The 21,733-nt window shown below is 45.0% G+C and overlaps 1 protein-coding gene across 4 annotated transcripts; it reads left to right on the forward strand.

Moving 5' to 3' along the window:
• Positions 1–488: 488 nt before the first annotated feature.
• Positions 489–21,416, forward strand: LOC127603903 (protein spire homolog 1-like). 4 transcript variants are annotated; one of them, XM_052070592.1, is made up of 19 exons: positions 489–1,048; positions 3,204–3,235; positions 8,775–9,038; positions 10,406–10,531; positions 10,801–10,875; positions 10,997–11,161; positions 12,353–12,439; positions 12,515–12,644; positions 15,807–15,854; positions 16,180–16,313; positions 16,386–16,464; positions 16,575–16,723; positions 16,896–16,916; positions 17,222–17,254; positions 18,600–18,737; positions 18,833–18,903; positions 18,989–19,016; positions 19,472–19,635; positions 19,804–21,416. In XM_052070592.1, exons 1-19 carry the CDS (start codon positions 670–672, stop codon positions 20,078–20,080), a joined length of 2,400 nt encoding a protein of 799 aa, XP_051926552.1. In that variant the 5' UTR covers positions 489–669; the 3' UTR covers positions 20,081–21,416. The 4 variants fall into 4 exon arrangements, with proteins under 4 accessions (XP_051926552.1, XP_051926555.1, XP_051926554.1 ...); XM_052070595.1 differs by lacking the exon at positions 17,222–17,254 and having other exon boundaries at positions 490–1,048; XM_052070594.1 differs by lacking the exon at positions 16,896–16,916 and having other exon boundaries at positions 490–1,048.
• Positions 21,417–21,733: the final 317 nt, after the last annotated feature.

The following is a 21,733-nucleotide window of genomic DNA, read 5'->3' on the forward strand; positions in this document are numbered from 1 at the left end:
TTTTTATGCTGGCCGGCTCTTTTGTATTGTTTTAAAATTGTTGTAAATGACATACAGTACCCGCGTGGTGGAGGGGGGGGGGGGGGTCCCTGGTGGCTTTATACTTGGCAGCTCAACTGAAATGGTGATTTGTTTGCTAACAAATCATTGTTGTTTGTATTTGGTGTTCCAATTTTAAAATCTTTGGTGTTTTTTATTTTTTTGGGGGGTGGGATATAATAAACGTTTTCAAACGGCCAATACGTGGCCGGTATCGGACCAGCAAGTCGCACTGGCAAAGAACTTCTCGTTTAATTTCAAAATTAAAGCAAGTACCCCGGACGAAAACCGTATTTTCCAAGGTAATTGAACGAGGATCTTATTCATGTAATGTAAAATCATACTGAGAGTTGAACGTAGAGCAAATCTGTCAGTAATTTCCCTAAAATAATTGCTATTGTCTATTTCCGGTTTCCGCAGCGTCGCACTATTAATCTAACGGCACTGGGACCACGCGGAAGACTGTCTGCTAGTTTTAAATTGGCTTCCTGCAGTTGGTGCATCGTCGCTCATTCGCTCGACAGCTAACAACCGACTAGCAACCGTAGCATCCGTTTCGGTGTCAAAACGACTTCATTTGCGTACATTCTTCTCGTCGTCGTTATGCGGGTGACATAACGCCAGCCGAGCATGTCCAAGGGACCGGGTACCAACGACGGGCTGCTGACTTCACCGAGCGTTGCCCGCGACTTCGCCGCCACCTTGAACTCCTCCGCCGGCTGCGACGTCAACATGGACGCGGCGGGCTCCGAGGAGCCGGAGCCCGAAATGGAGAAAATGGACGTGTCCCTGGCCGAAATCCTCTCGCTCTACAGCCAGCCCATTAACGAGGAGCAAGCCTGGGCGGTGTGCTACCAGTGCTGCCGAACGCTGGCGGCGGGGCGGCCCCGGAGGAAGGACTCAAAGAGCCCCGGTGGTGCTGGGAACTCCCCGCAGAGGATCGAGGGACCCGGGGATGTGAGAATTAGCCGGGATGGCACCGTCACGCTGCGCTCTGAGCGCCCCTCAGGCAGGTCACCTCTTTATAAATGACACATGTTGCCTTTACCGCGTATTTTAAATTAGCTTCAAAATGCGGTGTTTTTGTTGGCGAGGAAAATGACACACAAAGCGAAGTTTGTATGATTTGTTGAAGTGGAGGTGTGTGTGCTCGTGGTGGGTTAGTAAACAATGTATCACGTGATGGGGGGGTCCCTTTGACAGTGCACCAAAAAAGCAACTCGGCTACGTTCATGCTCGTCATTAGGTACACTTGGAGGTCGATTTTGCAATTTACTTTTGTCACTACACTGCGTTAAACCGAGCGGTTTTATGATATCTTGGAGAAATATGTCATGGGTGTTTTATTAGTTTACATATGCAAACCTGGCTACGTTAACCTTCACAGAAACGCGTTTAAGCGTTTTTTTGAACTCTTGTTTATTCCACTTTGCCATCAAGATTTACTAGACGGAAACACGTTTTCCAAAATTAAGCCCCTAAGCCAGTTTTAGTTGGCAACATAAACTTTGGTTGACGTGTCTATCATGAGTCGAACCCCTCCAAAAGAAATTCTCAAGTGGTTTTCTCCCAAAAACACACAGTAAGTGCGGCAGTTTGGTTTGAATCAGCCGTTTCAGGCCATAGGTGCTGCATGACCTGTTTTGTTCCTTTTTTTTACAAAACTCAAATGCCACTCATGTCGTGATATAAGCGTTGCAGAACCACCCGCTAATGTTTCTTTTGGCTGGAATGTCACCCTGCCACCACAAACATCTTGGCACTAGCTTGACAGAGGGAAAAAAAATACGGCAATCAGATGCAAAGAGCACCCATGAGCGCAATTCGCCCGTTTGTGTGGCCTGCAATGGAGCTTTATTTTTGGAACATTTCTGCGTCCTTACGGGAGCGTGATCAGCCTGATGTGAGTCCACTTAGGATGAATGAAAGCACGGGCGCTTACGCGGCTGGCATACGGCCCTGCACATGAGCAAAGGTGGCAACAGGGCCGCTCGCCACACAGCAGTGAAAGATCAACGTTTTCAGGAATTCCAAATATGCTTAGTTCAGAGTCGGCTTGCCATTCATGAAACGCTACTCATAAAATGCTAATAGCCCCCAAATGTCCATCCTGTCAATGTCCAGTGTCCACCCTGTTGGACTAACTGACGCATTTTGATGTTTGCACAATGTAACATCCGCGATTGGCTGGCAACCGGTTCAGGGTGTCCCCCCCCCACCCCCCGCCTACTGCCCGAAGATGGCTGGGATAGGCTCCAGCACCTCCCGCGACCCTTGTGGATCAGAAAATGGATGGATGGATGATGTCACACGGCAAATCTAAAAATAAAAAAAAGAATCAAAATGTAACCCCCCCCCCCAAAAAAAAATCTCTGCCTTTTGCATTTCATGAAATGGCAGAAAACATTTCCATTTGCGTTACTCGGTTCTCGGCAAGGTGGACTCTGCCAACGAAAACGCCGCCGCCTCCTTGACAGCAACACAGAGCTCCTTGTCCCCCCCCCACACACACACCCCCCACCATCCCCCGACGAACAATGAATGACAATGGATGACTTTCTTATTTTCTCTCCCGTGTCAATTTGCAGTGAGTGACCTCAACTGGCAAGCGCGTTCATATGCACGGGGATAAAATTCACATGATTGTAATCCAAAGTTGGGATGCGGAAGGAAGCATGGCGGCATACGGGAGGGTCCAAAGTACTCGACGGCGATGAGGTGGCACCGTGTTAAAGTCTGCAGCGCAATCGCTGCTGTACTTTTAGCCCGCTTTCACTTTCTGTCACTCGAGCTCGTTGATATTCAGCTTCGCTGGTCATAGGAATCGACTAACGGTAGCTCTTATTCTCATCGACACGTCGCAAATGCCCAGAAAAGGCTTCGCGAATGCATGAACCAAAGTGAAAGTTATTTTAAAAATATTTGCACATCAACACATGCCGTAGTTTTTTTTTTTTGGGGGGGGGGCTCTTGGTTTTAAGCTTCCGCGTCATCCCACAGTGGAATATTAAGTATATAGATTTTTGTTTTCTGCACGCCGTTGTTGGGTGTCATGATGAGCTCATCGTCGTCGTGGAATGTTCCGCACGCGATGTTTTCTCGTGGCACAATGGCGCATGAATAATACGAATAACAGCGGGTGTGTCTCTGTCTTGTCTTTGCAGATAAATACGGATCAGCGCCGTCGTCGCTGGAGGTGAGTGTTTGGTTTATTTATTGCGTCACTTGTGGTGCCAAGACCTTTTGAAAAAGAACTTTCCAAGAGGACGGTCACTTGCTTTTGCGAAGTATCCGAATCGGATTTATTGGCCGTGTATGTAAGAATCACACAAGGAATTTGGTTCCCAGTTACAAACCTGTTGAGGAAATATAGACAAGACAGCAATAACCAATCAAGGGGGAGATTGAAGCAGAATCCTAGCGGGTCGCTATTAACTCATTCAGTACCAGCCAATTCTGGACCAAGACTGAAAAGACGTTTAAAAACGTCTTTGGGAGTGAATGAGTTAAGCACCCTGATATCGTAGAGGTGAAAGGAAACGGTTGAGTAGAAAAGTGGGGGAAAAAACCCCCACGATAGACTCCAACCAAGGGCAAGAATTTATCAGTCACAGGTTCGGGCCAGTAAGGAGAGGAAAATACGGAGATAGGACTTGAGTGCATGTGTTTTTTTTTTTTTTCATCCAAGGGAAGTCCAGATAACAACTGCTTTGGGGACAGCCCCTCAACAATTTGCCTTGAATCTCTTTTAGCATGTGACTCTCTGGCGTCAAAGCGCCAAATTCTTGATCGATAAGATAAGGAAACCTTTATTTGTCCCACAATGGAGCAATTTGCAATCGACAGCAACAAAACTACTGAAGGGTGACTCCATTTTCCAGGAGAGTACTACTCGGTCTATTCCATTTTGCGAAGCGACTCCAATAGATGTCTGAGTGTTGATCACCTGGGCCCACGCCTTCCACGTTGGCCGCCAGAGTGGACGGCTGACACTGAAGATGACATGAGCAATTATTTTTTAAAAATCAATGTATATTTAATTTTTTTTTTTAATGATCGATTCTTTGCAGGGCGGCCCGGTAGTCCAGTGGTTAGCACGTGGGCTTCACAGTGCAGAGGTACCGGGTTCGATTCCAGCTCCGGCCTCCCTGTGTGGAGTTTGCATGTTCTCCCCGGGCCTGCGTGGGTTTTCTCCGGGTGCTCCGGTTTCCTCCCACATTCCAAAAACATGCGTGGCAGGCTAATTGAACGCTCTAAATTGTCCCTAGGTGTGAGTGTGAGCGTGGATGATTGTTCGTCTCTGTGTGCCCTGCGATTGGCTGGCAACCGATTCAGGGTGTCCCCCGCCTACTGCCCGAAGACAGCTGGGATAGGCTCCAGCACCCCCCGCGACCCTAGTGAGGATCAAGCGGCTCGGAAGATGAATGAATGAATGAATAATTCTTTGCAAAAACTGTTCCTCGGTTTTGCGTGGCGGCTGTAAAATCCAAACCTTGACGAAGGTGCTTTATGTTTGTCCAGGGGAGCTGCAGTCTCATAATGTTGGGTGGAGACGTCGCTGTCACATGCGTGGTGTTAGTGTACACACAGTTAAGATGTGTGTGTGTGTGTGAGTGAGAGAGGGACAACTTACCTGTAACCACATTGACAATTTGGGAGTAATCGGATCCGATAAGAACAGGAAGTCTAATCTTTATAAACTGTTGCTCATAGCATGACTGCTATAATCGTCTGCGTTCCTTTGGGGCACATTGCGTTTTATCTTCACCGTACGTTTACAAAGCACCAAAAAACCCACTAAAAGGTTTTCCTTTGTAGTTTAAAATAACCTCCTTCAGTCCCGAGGAAAACCGCCGTCAAATTAACAAATGGAAAGTCCGCTTCAGTATTCAACATGACACCGTCACTATATCGTGACGTCATCGAAATTGTCGGCAAAATGTGCAATTCCCAACCCGGAATAACGTACTTCGGTTCTCCAGATGCCAGCAAGGAAATTGACACCCGTCGGAGCTTTTCAGCTATGAAGCAGTCTCTCTCTGAGAGGAATTCTGCCCCACATCCTGCTCCGGTATAAAATCCCGCAGTGAAAACCTCTGGATTTAAACCCGCTGGCTTACATAACCGCCGTCGTTGGCTCGGCCGAGCGGCGCAGTGCTGCGACGCTGACGGCGCATTTTTATTTATTTATTTATTTATTTAGGGGTTTTTTTTTTTTTTTTTGGCTGACCTGCCCCAAAGTGACAAGATGTTTTCTCATCATGGCGACCCCCGGCCAGGATGCACTTGCAAATTGTTTACGTCAAATCGTGCTGTGGTTGAGACGGTTGCCTCGTTGGCGCGCTCATGCATGTTGACGGTGTCGCCGACACACAAACGGGTCGTTCTTCTCCCTACCCGTCTGTTCGTGCGTGACTCACTGATGCTCCCTCAGCACGTTAGCGCGGCTGCAGCGCGAGCGAGTTCCCGCGGAGGAAAACTCGTGGCTTAAGGATTTGTTACACTAAGTCGGGTGTTGATAGGCCGGCTTTGTCTGGTTGGCTGTTGATGAGTAAAATCATGTATAGCACCTCGATTATTTTTTTTTTTTCCTCCCCAAAGGAAGTGTCGGCAATATAAATTTGAAGACTAAATAACGTGGCAATCCAGCGCATTTCTGGTCATCTTCTTAAAATGATTCCTTAGATGAAAAGCATGTTTTTTTTTTTTTTATAATGTGGAATTTTGTACGGTCTCGCACACTTTCCTTTTGTGAAAATAATTCATCATCATAATCAATAAATATAACTTTTAAATGTTTTTTAAAAGTTTAAAATAAATTGTTTTTGCTCCGCACCCTTTTTTTTTTTAAGAAGTACATGTAGTTTTGAAATAAAAAAAAATTAGTTTGGTTATTGCCAAATGTAAATAGTGTTGAATGCTACAAAATATTCGTTTTGATTCATCTTACTAAAAAATGTTTAACAAGGATTATTTTGTCACCTGTTTCCAAAAAAAAAATGTGAAAAAGTGCCTGTAGTCAATATTTTTCAAAACAATTTTCTCACGTGACTGAGTTGATGCTCTCGCAACCAAGGACAATATTTAATGCCAAGCAGGTTCTTCTGCACGTCCTAACCGTACAAAGCCAAAATGATGTTTTCTTCAACGGTCATTTTGTGACACGCTGAAAGCCCGTAATGTGTTTTTTTTTTTTGTGTGTGTGTTTGAGAGCACTTTCATCTTGCCAGGGTGGAGGCCGCTTGGTAATTTTCAGAATACCACAGCAGAACCAGTCCTCTAGTTGCCAACAGTGAAGTTGTTTACTGCTTCCTGTTGTTTGTTACCCATTAGACTGAGTCACTGTTACTTGAGCACAAACCGGGTAGACCAACTTGTATTTTTGTTTCCCCCCGAAATGAGGCCAATGTCTGAGTGACTTGTGAGGTTTTGGAACCCAAGCCAAAACAGAGCATAGAACCAGTTTTTTTAGTTTCCCTGTGCTTGACACGCGACTTGTCATTCCGTGTTGTAATACTCCTTGTGTCTAGTCTGTTTTCCTATGGATTAAAAAAATTATATAATACGACACTGAGCAATAGGATATTCATTCCCAGCCCCCCCCCCCCCCCCCCCCCGCCCTCACCTCCAAAACGGGATTATCGGCTCCACGCAGGCTGTTCGTGAAGTTGGTTTAAAGCCTCGAAACCCAGAGGAGGTCTCGATACCACCATGGTCCTCAAGGGTTTTCTCCTGGCTTAACCGTGATTCATACTGTGGTGCTTCCCCAAAGATGAGACCAAAGCTCACTGTTATGTTGTGGCGTTCCCCACCAGTCTGACCTTAGCCCACTCTCGTTTATGCTATGGTGTTCCTCAAGGTACACTGTTGCCCCGTCATAATTTCTTCTGTGGTGTAGTCACCAAACCCTGCTATTTATTCAAGGTGTGAGGTCAAGGACAACACCTTCAAGTTTCATTGTTATGAAGGGTATTACTCAAAGATCAGGAGTTGGGTCATGATTACTCAGGCTTTGGTGCTCCCCGATGAATTCACCGAATTCTCAAATTTTTCTGTTGTTCAAGGACCTCAGCTTCCTGTTATGTATGCTGTGGTGGTCCTCAGTGACGAGCTTAGCCCGCTATTTGTGATGTGGGGTTTCTCAAGGATCAAGACTTGGTCCACTGTTATTACTGGAAATGTGTTTTCTGTGGAGATGCAGAAAAAGTACAAAGCCAGTTGGGAAAACCTTTTTTTTTTTTTTTAAGAAGATTGGCATTCATGTGGACCCTGAAGTACAGAGTTTGAAATCTGTCTTTGAGCTGCGAAGGAGGAAAGTGCGCGAGAGTCATTTTCACAGAATGTCAACAATGCAGTGACTTCTCTTAGTCAAGCAAGTCAACGCCCTGTGACTTCGCCAGGTCCTGCTTCTTGGCATGTCCAACTTAAGCATTGGTCTGCCACACCCCTTCATGCCACCCAGCACCTGGCGTTATCTTGGTACGGCACGGCCGGAGTTGTTTGGCTTGTTTAAAAACCTGTTTACCACCGCAACTACATCCACCTTGCCCTTTTCCGATACATTCAAATTACAGAAAGCAGACCACATCACATTGCGATGTAATGTGCAGATTGAACTGCAAACTATCCATGGGTCAAATGTTTGACTCCGCAATGGTGGTGGGGATTTCCTTTCTTTTTCAAGCTCTTAGTAAAATGTCACCTGTTGCTGGAGAACAATTGAAATATGAGACAAAACCGGTTCTGCACATTTTTTGCAAAGTCGCCACCCAAGTGCTCCTTTCCTCAGAAAGATTCCAAAATTACTCCGGAGTTGGCCTTCGTTGTTATTTTGCAAATGAGAGCCCAGAGGAATTTTATTTTTTGAAGTTTAAAGAGAGGCTGACAAATGAAAGTGGCACCTTTTAATCAGAAGCCAAGTGAAATGAACCACGTTAAATCCTCACACTTGAAATTGCGTCAATGTTTTGAAAAGGGCACAAGAACTGGGGAGCCTTGTTGACTTTTGGGAAATTTGGTAGCTTTTGTATTTTTGTTCCAGTCTTGATTCGGTTTGTACTGTGATGCTCTTTTCCTGGTCAGATTATAATCTGGATTTCATCTTATTTTGTACCCTAAGGAGCTGGAATTTCTCCATTGTGAGACTAATAAAGGTTTTCTTCTTCTTCTTCTTCTTCTTCTTCTTCTTCTAAACCATAACCCCTGTTGTTTATATTGTGGCATTCGTTGAAGGGGGAGGGGTAGTAATCGGACGACGGAAGACATGCACTTAACAGAAATGCATCTGCCGAGCATATTTGTTGACAGGAAAGTAGGTTGGAGCGCTCATTCGTGGTCTCCCGGAATTTCCAATGGCCACCGCGGCCGTGTGCAGTGGTGTTCCTCAAGGACCAGAATTTAATTTCACTTCTATTTAGCCTGTCATCAATGTTTATGAAAGACCACAACTTGAAGTTTCTTAGGGACCTGATCCTAGTCCGTTAATGCTGGGGTCTGTTACAAGGATCACACCGTAGCCCACTGAAATGTATGCCAACGCCCCCCCCTCCCCCCCTGCCCCTTGGTCAGACCCTGGTACATTATTAAACATTTTTTGTGTTCCAAAAGGACCACAGAGTGACCCGTTGCTGTTGATGTTGTGGTGTCCCACAAGGATTCCACCTTGGTCTGCTATAGTTCGTGCTGTCTCAATCCAATTTGGACTCAAGCATTTTCGTATTGTTGCGGCACCACAGGTAATCGACTCGCTAGGTGTGATGATCTACAAGGCCCTGGACTATGGCCTGAAGGAAAACGAGGAGCGTGAGCTGAGCCCACCGCTGGAGCGCCTCATCGACCTGATGACCAATGCGCAGGGGGTGGAGAGTGATGACGCCTGCCCCGATGAGGGCTACGAGGCAACAGAGGAGGAGGAAGAAGAAGAGGAGCAGCAGCAGCTGTCTGTCTCGACTTCAGGCAACAGCGTCAGCCAAATACGAAGCTACTGCGACATGATCTCGGTAGGACCGTACTACAGTTACCGCAAGTAAAAACCAGTACACTATGGATCACGATTTGAACCACTAATTTATGTTGCTTATGTTATTTATGGTTTTCCATAAGGAAACATTCTTTGGTTCATGCTGCGGAATTCGGCAATTATCAAACCATAGGCCACTGATGTGGTGCACTCCAAGGATCACTCCCTAGCCTACTGCAGTTATGCTGCGGTCTTCCTTTTCAGTAGCTCACCGTAACGTTCAGTCATAAGTACAATTGATAACAAAACTTAGTTCAAAGACATTTTCTCCCTTGGTTCCATAAGTACCTTGCCGTGAACGCCCCACAAGTCCCACACCCCCACCTAGCCTCATTCTTCCGTGCAATAGGTTCCATTGATGGGGCCCGTCACGCTGTACATTCCTGCCGATCGCAGCCCTGTGAACAAAATTGGTATTTCCAACGCAATAAGCTGAGGAAATATTCACAGGCTTACTTCCTCATAGTGGACCCTGTGTAGTCTGACACACATACACACGCAATGAATGAGTGTGCGCCGTATTCCATTGGCGTGACTTGCTTCATCGGCTGATGTCCTTTCTGCAATAACACCACACCGCTTGTGTAATACTTTGCTCTTTTTTGGGGCGTGTAACAATCGTTCAACAAGAGCTAAAGTGTCGTTTTCTTATATTTTGTTTATCTATGGCAGGCAGACTTTGATTTTTCTCCGGTGGTTCCTCTTTTGTGATTTAAACTAATTACCCTTGTTGGGTGTTGATGCAGTAAATGTTGAATGTCAGAAAAAGTCATGCTTGTTTGCAAATGTCACCATGACTGGGAATTTGAATTTTATTTATTTTAGACCAAGACGAAGGTAATATACAATCGCTAAATGCTAATGTTAGCATAAGGATTGTAGCATGGCTAATGTGCTAATGGTAAAAGGATCTTTTCTTTGTATTATTTTAAAGCACTGTTAAAAAAACAACTCATGCCTAAATGAGCTAAAGGCTTCCTTTATTTTTCACATTTATTTTTAATAAATGTATTTAGTAAATGTGGTTTTTGTTAATATTGCATCATGTATTTTTGTATTATAATGAGCATTGTCTCGCTAAAAAGAAATGCTTGTGGAAAGAATTTCACTGAGCTTGGAGCTCATGTATGCTACGTTTGGGCCAAAATGTATTCATTCAAAAATAATTCATTGAATATTTTATATTGCATAAGTGATTGTAATATTTTTGATTTATCAAAAGTCATGTAGCATATGATGGCTGCTTGCTTTGTTGAAAACATTTCTTATTCATTGTACATTGCGTTACACACCAGTGCTAATCTACCGTGTGAATTGTTTTTGGTTCCCCTTCTCCTCCCCATCCAGCTGTGTTCCTCCCACCTCCCGAGCCCTTCGGACGCCCCGGACCACTACCAAGCCGTGTGCCGCGCCCTCTATGCCGAATCCAGGGAACTGCACACTTTCCTGGAGAAGATCAAGAGCGCCAAGGAGGTAAAATGCCAAATGTCGCAACAAATCTTACGTTTTGTAAATACGGCGAAGTGACCGATAGGGTAACCTTAAATGCAACTATTTAAGGACCTTAGCCGAGGGGCCCTGCCAAGTGATGCCGAGTGGCCACAGTGTTTTTACATACCAGCGAATTAGGATGTTACTCAACCAGGCCCTCTGTGTGACTTGTTTTTTTGTACAGTAGCCACGCTGCCAGCAATTACCACTAATTTGTTTGACTTTTTGGTGATGCCGTTTCTCCACGCCAGAATCTGCGCAAAATGGAAGGCGAAACCCTTCAACAACCCGTTCGAGACTTGGATGAGTTACAAAATGCTGATTGGGTAAGGAGGAAATGCACCGCTATGTGCTAGAATTCCAGCAAATGTCTTCCTAACTGTTAACCTTTATAATTTTTTTTGTTAACCCTCATTTCCTTCCCCCACCACCCAACATCCGTGACAGGCACGGTTTTGGGTCCAAGTGATGCGAGACCTGCGCCACGGCGTGAAGCTAAAGAAGGTGCAGGAGCGTCAGTACAACCCGCTGCCCATCGAGTACCAGCTGACGCCCTACGAGATGCTCATGGACGACATCCGCTCGAAGCGCTACAAGCTTCGCAAAGTCATGGTAAGCAATTGATGCGAGCTTTATAGCCCACCTTGGCCGTTTTTGACTGTTCCGTCACATTGGGTGTCTGTTGACAAAACGGCAGCGTTTCGCAAGCCTAAATATTAGGAGGTGTGCCAAAATTCAATAAGTCGATGTCAAAGTTCAGAATCGATTTTCAGGATTTTTTTTTTCAAAACTCAAAGGTGAAGCTACCACCTTGTTCCAGCAGATGGCAGCGCAGTGCCAATGTGTTGTCGTGAGTCAGCAGGCTGAAGCGTTCAGCAGTCACACCGTGATCCGAATGAGCCGTGCCTGAGCATAACAAAACAAGAAAATGGCAGATGGCATTTTCTTGACGCACTGTGGGACTGGCCAGGAATGTGTTGTACAGTAATGTTATACCACTGGCATTTGGCTGAATATAAATGTCAGAAAGAGTGATCTGGCTGCATTGATTGAAGTGCATGATTCAATTGATGCATTATTTATTGTTTTCAAATGTTATGAGAAAACAATGTGTTGTTTGAGAAGAATACCAAGAACTCTGATGTTGAAATGTAAATCGCAGTATAGTCAATAATCGTGATATAAAGTCACAAGTGATTTGGATCGTATCGGGAAGTGAATCATCCCACCCGTACTAAAAATGCTTATTTATGTCCATTTAGGTCTCATTTGGGGGAGTTCCCTCATCTAGGGGATGGGTTCTTTTTTTTTTCTTCAAATCCTCAAAATCGTCATTAAAATTTGGAATTTGCCCATAATGAAACACTCTTGGCACATCTAATATTTTCTTGATCGCCACCTATTGGCCAAGCTTGAAAATTGCTGAATTATGTCAGTTTTAAAAACAAAATGCGTTCTACCCGCCCAAGAAAATTATTTATTGGGTTGTAGTGTAAGAATGTACAGTTTTGACTGCCGCCCACTGCAGGCATGGAGTTATTTCCACAAAAAAAATGATCAGCCTTATTTTCAATTTTTGTTTAACAATACAGAGAATAACGAAATGTATAAACGGAACACAAATGGCTCATTTAAAGTTTTATAAAGAAAATGAAAAATGTCCTAACTTTTCTGCCTGCTGTATTGCTTGACAGCATAAAAGACATCTTCTAATATTAGAACAATTTTTTAATGACTTAATATAATTTAGTTTCGGTTGATTTCACACAAAGAGACATGGATATATTTTTAACCTCACTTCAGGTAAACGGCGACATCCCTCCGAGGCTGAAGAAGAGCGCCCACGAGGTCATCCTTGAGTTCATCAGATCGCGGCCTCCTCTAAATCCGGTGAGACGACATGCGCCCGGTGCGACTTTGTGAGGGCAATGCTCAGCTGTTCCCACAATCGTCAATCTTTGTCAGGTGTCGGCCCGCAAGCTGAAACCGACGCCGCCGCAACCGCAGAGCCTCCACGAGCGCCTGCTTGAGGACATCAAGACAGAGAGGAAGCTCAGGCCCGTCTCTCCGGACATGACCCGAAGAACCCGTTTGGGTGAGGGCGCAGACAAACACGCCCCATTAAGCCATTAGCTTAAATAACGCATCATAATTAACAAGCCTTCTCATGTAAACAAGTATCACATTGACTGAGTGCTCTTGTTTACTCAAGGCCGGCCTAAGCTTCTCAACGGTCAGTTTTTACGGTCCTCCCTCAAGTAGCGGCCGCTCCTTTTAATAGACTCTGCGAACCGCAGTTTGAAAAAATAAAAGCCTTCAACTTTCCTGTTATTCTTCACATATCGTCATTGAGCTAACTGTTGAATTCATGTTGCTAACCAACAGAGAAGCATTTAGCAAGATTTCAATTCGACACCGCCTCAGCTAGTTGAAAAAAATAAACCGTCCTCATTTGACTTATCCCCCCCCCCCCATTTAAAAAAAGGGAATTAAATTGTCATTGTTGTATGAGGTAATTGAATTGTGTTGCTCATCAGAACGACGGCCTTAAACCGAGTCATCCTCAAATATTCTTTAAAAAAAAGCATTAAAGCGAAGTTGTACACTTGTTGCATAATGATTCGTATAGAAGAGATTATTGTAAGCAGCGTGTGTTGTTGACTTGGCCTTCTTTTTCTCCAACTTGCAAACAAACGTGTCAGTCACCCGTCCTCTTATCACGTCTTACAGCTTTGACTCATCAGGTAAAAAGGTTTGCCCACACAGTCGCCTGTCGCACCTTTTTGTGCTGCCCTTTTCAGATGCACTGTTTGTATGGTCTGTCTGTTCAGTGTTGTGTGTGTGTCTGTGTGTGTGTGTGTGAGAGAGATACACTCGTCACTTGACATGTCGCACCATTTTCATAGCTGGACTCACAGCGGTCGGCGTAATTGCAGCTCTCGATTTTGCTTTATTAACTTGGATGAAGACATTTTCCGAACGCGTCTATCATGACTCCAAAAAAAAAAGTTTCAAGCAGCCATGTTGGGGGGGGGGGAAACCCCCAAAAGTTTTGATTGGTACGTGGCGGCCCTCCATGATTAAAAATTCCGCCCCTGGAGGGCGTTTGATTGTGTAGCTTGAAATGTATTGAGTATTCCCCAGAAGCCGTGACCAAGAGAACGCAGGAAATCGTCCATTTTGTTTTGAAGTAGTCCGTATTTTCACGACTATTCGACGCATCGTACTAATGGCCGCAGTCTCATTAATGCGTGACATTTCTGTATTTTACACATACACAGGACGCATCGTACGAATAGCCGCAGTTTTACAGTGGTAAAACATACGCCAGCTTAAACATACGGCATGCATGCGCGCACTCTAACATGTTAGCTTGAAGCATACGGTAGCATGCCAAGACATACAGATAAGATAAAAACACGTTTTTAAAAAGGCAACGAAAGCAGAACTGAGTTCGGGTGTATTTTATTTAGCCATCGTACAATGTTCTCACGTTTTCGATCAATCATCACCCAGAAATCCATCAAAGTCCTCATCCTCTGTATCAGAAGCAGAGGACTGCACATCTCAGTTGTCATTGAATGCATCACATGCTAGTGTGAGTTGCAACGCATTGCCGAGCGGAAAGAAGGAGTAGCAACAGCAAAGTCAACATTTCTCTCGTGTGAAGCTTTCCCACATTTGAAAGTAAAGAACAGAGCGAAACGTGGTGGCAGCGCGTGTGTGTGTAGAAAGAATTGAACAATTGTGCAAGTACCGTAATCCATCAAAAACGCCGCGTTCCCTCTCGTTGTTGCGTATTGTGGCGTAACTCGCCCAGCGCTGCCTCTCACTCTTTGTAAAGTTGTGTTTGCCATCGATCATTGTTCCCATCTGTTCGCAACTTTACTTTGAACGCCCGGTTGATGCCAATGTCCAGCGGTTGGAGTTCTTTAGTCAAGCCTCCGGGAATAACGGCAAGCTCAGAGTTCATTTGCTTGACTTGATTTTTCACCGCTGCTGTGAGATGGTCACGCATGCCAAAAGCATAACCAGTGGCTTTAAGTTTTAACTGAGCTTCGTAGGCATGTCTCTTTGTCGAATTTATTTTCAGGGGTTCTTAGAAACCAAAACCGGAGTTGTTTTGCAACAATGCACATTGCCACACGCTATACAAGTGTTGGTACTGGCTTGAGGCGTCCACGTACACGCCCACCCTTCACCATTGGCGGACTAGCTTGTCTGTCCTCTCTCTCCCTCTCTCTCTCTCTCTCTCCCTCTCCATATATGTATATATACACGCCCACCCTTCCCTGATTGGCCGACTTCTTTCACAGTCACTTCCGCCTTTTCTCTATATAAACGGCGTGTCGGCTGTCAGTCAGATTTTGGAACTCAGCGCATATAAAGGACGCTCCGCACCATAAGGCGTCCTGTCCATTTTGGAGAAAATTTAAGACTTTTAATGGCGCCTTATAGTCGTGAAAATACGGTAATTGACTTGAAGAATTTATCATTTGCTACTAAATGCAATTCATTCAGCTGAAGACGGATTTTGTGTGTTGATGGCACATGGCAGTGAAGTTTCATGACTTGTCGACAAAAAAAAAATCTATTCCCACTGTGAAGTTTTTGAAACCTTTGAAGCTCGTTTCAATTGGAGCAATTACATAGAGCGGATAGGGAGACTCGCAAAGTTTCAAGCAGCCAGGGCCAAAATGTCACAGTCTGCCATTTTGCTTCTAGGCGGGCATTTCAGGTTAATTTCCTACTTCTGGAGATTTTGTCCAATTTTCTGACAAGACTTGAAGGCCACACTAAATTGCCATCAATACCACCTTTTCGTCATCACAAAGCGGCGAAATGTGACAACTCGTCACAGAAGGCAAAAGTCACGCGGCTCCACGCCGTCCCCCGAAACTCAACCCAAGCGTCCGAGTTTTATCGGCCATGTCACAACAGAGTCAGATCACGGTCAGCCTCGCCCCCCCGTCGTCTGCGCCGGCCGTCACCCTAATCCACCCCACCCCCGAGGAATACTTCCCGTTACATAAGTCATGCGCCTGAGACAAATACACAAACGGCAGATGAGTCCCAACCCGACGCGGCAACGACCTCAATCCCGACGCGTAAACGGGAATACTCCTTGTGTGTGTGCGCACACCTCCTTTTAGACACTCCCTGATGCTTGTTGACAGAAGTCACCGCAGTAATTTGTCAGTCATGAATCGTTTTTGTCTCATTGATGACATATATATCTATATTTTTTTATTCATAGGTGCCGGGAAAAGCATCAGCACTCCTCACGATCTGTGCTACACCTCAGGTACACAACATCACATGCTCTTTGCAAACCCCCTTAACTTCCACAAGAGTGAGTTAAAGCAAGCCATTTTCTCAACTATCCGTTGAGTATTTGTACTATCGAACCAAAACAGCAGCACACGTGAGCTCTCCGCGAGGTGATTTTGCAAGAATGAATGCCTCTCTGACAATAATGCTTCATTTGCCTCTCGGGGAAAACAAAATTGCAACCCTATTTGCCATTGTTGGGACGCAGCTGCTCTGTTGCGAGCTAAATGCTAACATTAGCCTTCTGCGGGGCCCCCTTGAAAATGACACGGACCGTTTCCCCCCCATTTGTCTTTCAGACACCCCAGACGCTCCCCGGAAGCTGGCCATCAGCACGCAGTCGCTAGTGCGCGGCTCGGCAAACCAGCTGAGCCAAAGGAAAAGGATCCTGCGGGCGCCCACGCTGGCCGAGCTGGAGAGCTCCGAATCGGACGTAGGACACCATAAGCGCGAGGATCGATTACAGTCGAAAGCAGACGTATGCCTGAAGCAACTTTCTCGACAGGAGGAGACGACGAGGAGCAGCTCCAGCGCCACCACGTCATTGATGGACATCTCGCCAGATTCTGCCAAAGACAAGAAATGTAAGCGGGCTTCTTTTTGAGGTCGCTTTCAAACCAGCACTGCTCTTTGGAACATCCTTATCAGACACGCTTCTTTTTTTTTTTTTCTTTCTTTTTTTTCTTTTTGGCAGCTCCTCCGGCTTTCCTGCCGGTGTCCGCCACGCCGCTGCCGGACAAGCGTCAGCCATCGGCTCCTGTGCGCCGCCACTCCATCGAAAAGGAAGCCCTTGCAAACTCCGCCCCTTTCGTTGCCCCCTCCAGACAGAGCTCCAAGTCTCTGGTACGTAGACGGTCGCTGACAAAAGCTGCGCCGTTTTTAATCATTTCCCCAGGGGAGTCGAAATAAATGTCAACAACACGGGCGCTAACCGTTAGGACGTCACATGTAACGCGTTGTCTGCTATCGCTAACCACTCGAATTGACTGGCCCACTTCCTGTTTTCACGCTGCAGCTGATGGACAACGCCGGCAAGGTAACGGCACCCACCGCGCCTCATCCCCCCCCCCCATCCCCGGCATATTTTCACATTCACAATTTTGCTCATCGCGCGTCGGCGCCGTAATGCGCCGCAGCGCCTTTCGCATTACAACGCACGAAGCGGCCTTCAAAAATCACAAGACGTTGATGCAACAGGCTTTAATCGCTGTGCTCAGCCTGTAAATTACGTTGTCATCCGAGAGGGATTATTTGGTTAACGTGAACTTTATGTAACTCAAAAAGGCCCCGTGTTTGTTCGCGAATGTCATTGATGTCGTTGTCCCTTCTTGTGTGGTTCAGGTCCAAGATGCCAGTAGCTCTACTCAGAGCACGGTATGTCTTCCCAAAAAAAAAAAAAGTCTGGACTTCACTTTTTGCGCTTTATCTCATCACCATCTGCTTTCACGGGATATTTGTAGCGTGCTCCAAAAAAAAAAAAAAAAGCAAAAAAACATGCTACAAATGTCTCGCGTCTTCCGCTAACGAGTGCGCCACCGCTCGAAAGACAATTGGAGGCTCTAAAGCAGGGGTGTCCAAACTTTTTGCCAAGGGGGCCAGATTTTATGTGGTAAAATGTCGGGGGGCCGACCTTGGCTGACATTCTTTACATTGAACAACAATATTGTTCAGCAAATTTTAGTAAGCCAGTCTGTTTCACATTTCCATTTTTATTTGAATGTCAACAATCTTAAGAATTTCTTTTGGTTTATTTGAAACCGGTATATCACATGCAACTGCTTATTCACTTGACTTTTTCTTAAACAGAAGTCTCCTGAGTGCAAATGGATTGATTTGAAACATAAAATGTATCACCGTGACTTTTCAATAGTCACAAAACCTTTGACTCGAACAACAGGGAAATGAACAAGCAATACACATATCCACAACTGCAAGGATCATTTGAAATATGACATATCAGTCAATATAAACACGCAGTGATGTCTCGTAGAGTGCTACTGCCCTCTAGTGTCTGAATGCTGTTACTCATTTAGTGAATGCTATTACTCATTTAGCCACTAGAGGGAAGCAGTACTCTATAAAACATCACTCACCAGTCTACGAGACCTCAGTCAATGCAACACGTGTTCCATTGCGCCCAACCTGCGGGCCAGACGGCACTGATTTTATGACATGGGCCGAGGGCCGGATGAAATTCGACCGCGGGCCGGATTTGGCCCCCGGGCCGGACTTTGGACACGCCTGCTCTAAAGGATGCATTTTGAGGAGGGGGGTAGGGGATATGAAAGCATGCATGGTTTTTCTGTGAGTCCACCGTGAATGTAAACGGGTGGAAATAATCCACACAAAAGTCTGCAGTCACTATGTCATGATCGTGAGGCCCATCGAAGCAATTAATCGACCTGTTGTAGTTTTGGACGACGAGTGAGGTGCCTTGACGTTCTTTTTGTTTTTTCCGTCATCATGATCATAACAATGTATTGGGTATTTTTTCCATTCCATTCAATAAGGAAGAATGAGATGTAATACAGATTTTGAATGAGCAAATTACACGTGTCGATTAATTGAGCGGGAGGAAAGTTGTCTTGGGGTAGTCCCACTGTCCTTGGATTTATCAGATGCTCTGGGGATGGTGGTGGTGTTTCTGTTTCGGTTGAGCTTTTTTTTTTTTTTTTTGCTAATTTCCCGTGTGATGTGTGCCCCCCCCCCCCCCCCCCAGGAGGAGTTCTGCTTCCCGGTGGAGTGTCTGACACTGACGGTGGAGGAGGTGATGCACATCCGCCAGGTGCTGGTCAAAGCCGAGATGGAGAAGTTCCAGCAGTACAAGGACATCTACAACGCGCTCAAGAAAGGAAAGGTGGAATTGCGACTTTGGATTTTTTTTTTTTTTTTACTTTGGTTCACTTGCTCTCGTGTATTAACGCAAATATTTTTGGGGTTTTTTGTTTTCAGCTTTGCTTCTCGTGTCGCGCGAAGAGGTTCTCCTTCTTCACTTGGTCGTACACGTGCCAGTTCTGCAAGAGGTGAGGGCACCTTTTTTTTTTTTATAAATAATTCAGCTGCTGTAGAGGATGAAAAGTAAACACTTGATTTTGCGCTTCTTTCCAGGCCAGTGTGCTCACAGTGCTCCACAAAGGTAACACTTATATATTTTATATTTAAAATATATGACTTATTTGATTAAGATTGACATTTTAGTTTTCTCAAATATACATTTCTGAGGATTTTTTTTTTTATTTGCGGGGGTGGCGGTGGGGCATGGGGCAAAATATCGTAACTTTATGTATTTTTCTGGGAGGAAAATATGAGTCGGCTGAAAAAAAAAAATGAATCATCTACCGGTAACTCGAATAAGTCTGATGGGGGGTGGGGGGTGTAAACTGAAGCAAGATCTCTGCCTTGAAGCTTTGCAGGGATAATTTTCCCATGCGGATTGTTACTGCATTGACACCCATGTCACTCACCAGGCTCAACAGTTTAAAGGAATTTTTTTAAAAATCTTGTGCGATTTACTTTTTTTCCCCCCCCCCTCTATAAAAATATTCCAATCTTTAATTGAAACTAATGCTCGTGTGTCAAAATTGCCCTTAGATACGTCTTCCTTCCAAGCCCTACTCCACGTTGCCCATCTACACTTTGGGCCCCGGCGCGACGGCTAAAGATGACGCGGCCATATCTTCGACCTCGTCCGAAATGGCGGATCGGTCGTTTGGTTTGGCGCAGAACCGCCGCAGCCTGCGCCGGAGTGTCTACAAGTCATTTTCTACACTTTAAATCTATCTATCCAATCTCCTCGTACACTTGTCTTATTTGTTGAAATATTACAAGAGATTTATTTTTTTTTTTTGCAATAATTCTTGTTAAATATCTCAATTTTTCGTTGAGCAGCTCTCTTTATTGGTGATGTGGAATGTCTTCCTCAGGTTCTCCAAGTCGGACAAGGACGCCGAGGATGACGCCACCCCTGCGGCCCGAGGTGACCTGGACCTCCCCAAGGAGCTAACGGAGGACTGGGCCGCCATGGAGGTGTGCGTGGACTGCAAGAAGTTCATCACGGAGATCATCTCGTCCAGCAAGCGCAGCCTGTGCGCGGCCAGCAAGCGGGCGCGCCTCCACCGCCAGAGTCGTTCTTTCTACCGCAGCTCGTCGGCCTCCGTCGACTTCCGGCCCTCGCCTCGCATCGCCATCCACGAGGTGTAGACCGAGGGAGAACGCAATACAACGCGACGCCGGGCTCTCCCCGCTCTCCAGAGTCAGTTCCCTCGCTCAAGAAAGCGTCGGCGAATGTAAAATCCGAATAAGTGAAGGAATGTTGGACAAAAGAAGGTTGTACATAGCGTCCAGTCCCAACGCCGCAAATTTTCCACGTAGCACTCAGGAACAACAAGCGATTGTCGCCACCCTCAGGTTGCCTCCCTCCACCTCAGATTTCTCTCTGACCAAATCAGCCGCCCCCCCCTTTTTTTTTTCTCCATGCAGCAATCCTTTTTCATTCATCCAGTGACGCAAAATCTGAATTTGTTGACCGTGTCTCGTCATGGAAATAGTTCCAGATTTTTCCTAGATTTGAGCTTTTAATCACCCCGCACTCCCAATTGAAAAATTTATTTTCAGCCACAGTCTCTCTCCGCCACACACACACACACACACACACACATTCAAATTTTACCAAATGATGATTTTTGGACAACTTCGCTCATTACTGGTAATGACTAAGAAGGCAATTCCAGATCGGAGTTGTTCTTCTCTAGTTCCAGTGAAGTTTCCAATCACACCAAATAATTAGCTGTACTTCTCTGATGGTGGAAATGCTTTCTACCCTTTTGATTTTTTTTGTAAAATTTTAATCAGCCTATAATTCCAAATATTAAAAAAAAAATAGCCAGACTACACCAAGTGATTTTAAAGAGTGGAGATTTTCCTGATTACGCCAACGATATTTTAAGTACTTCTCATTTGCACGGTTTCCCCAATTTGCTTTTGTACTTCTCAAACTTTTTTGTTTTTAACGCTGCTTTTTGAAAAGTGTACCTGCGGCCAAACTGCTGTTTGTTTTCTGAATGTTTTCTCGTTGTACATAGTGTACATGCATCGAGTGCTACGGTACTGTACTCTTCGGTGGGCACTCTGGCTTCGTTACCTGCTTTCATGACTGCTCTGATTGTTGTACATGCTGTATAGCTCAAAACGCTCCAGATAGAATTCAACTTTTATGAGGATCAGATGTTTGTCAAATCAAAGTCTTTTATGTGTTTAAAAAATGTGTCTTGTATTTAAGTATTTATATTGGACTTTTTTTTTTTTGCTTTTTTTTATCTAGCCCAGGGTTTCTCTGTTCTTACAAAGCAAACTTGATTGTTTAAGACGATTTAATGACCTTTTGTGACTCAAACAGCAAAACAAGCTGGTCCTGTTGTAGAATTACGTTCACGTTCCCATCAATCCTGATCTAATTTTTAGGCTCTGGTGTGCATGCTTCTGTCAGATTTTTTTTTTTTTTTTTATGGAAGAAACGACAATAAAAATGGATTTCTTATATTTGACTCATATGTAATGGGCATAAACGTGGTTTACACCCCCCTTTTTTAATTTAGTTTAAAAAAATGGAATATACAGCGCTATTCTGGAAATATTGCAATTTCAGCATGACTTATACAGCACTTTAAAAACAGCTGATGCTGTACATAAAAAAGATAGATGTCCTCTATCGGTCTATCCAGCTGTCATCCATAAATTTCTTTTTTTGAGTTTTTGTTCACGCAGGTGTGACCCCTGGTGGCACAACGTCCGTTGTGAGAACTTTTTTCTTTTTTCTTAGAAAACGAAAACAGAAAAAAATTGTAATACTTTGCT

The sequence above is a fragment of the Hippocampus zosterae genome, chromosome 7 (genome assembly GCF_025434085.1).
Source record: "Hippocampus zosterae strain Florida chromosome 7, ASM2543408v3, whole genome shotgun sequence".
Taxonomy (NCBI): domain Eukaryota; kingdom Metazoa; phylum Chordata; class Actinopteri; order Syngnathiformes; family Syngnathidae; genus Hippocampus; species Hippocampus zosterae.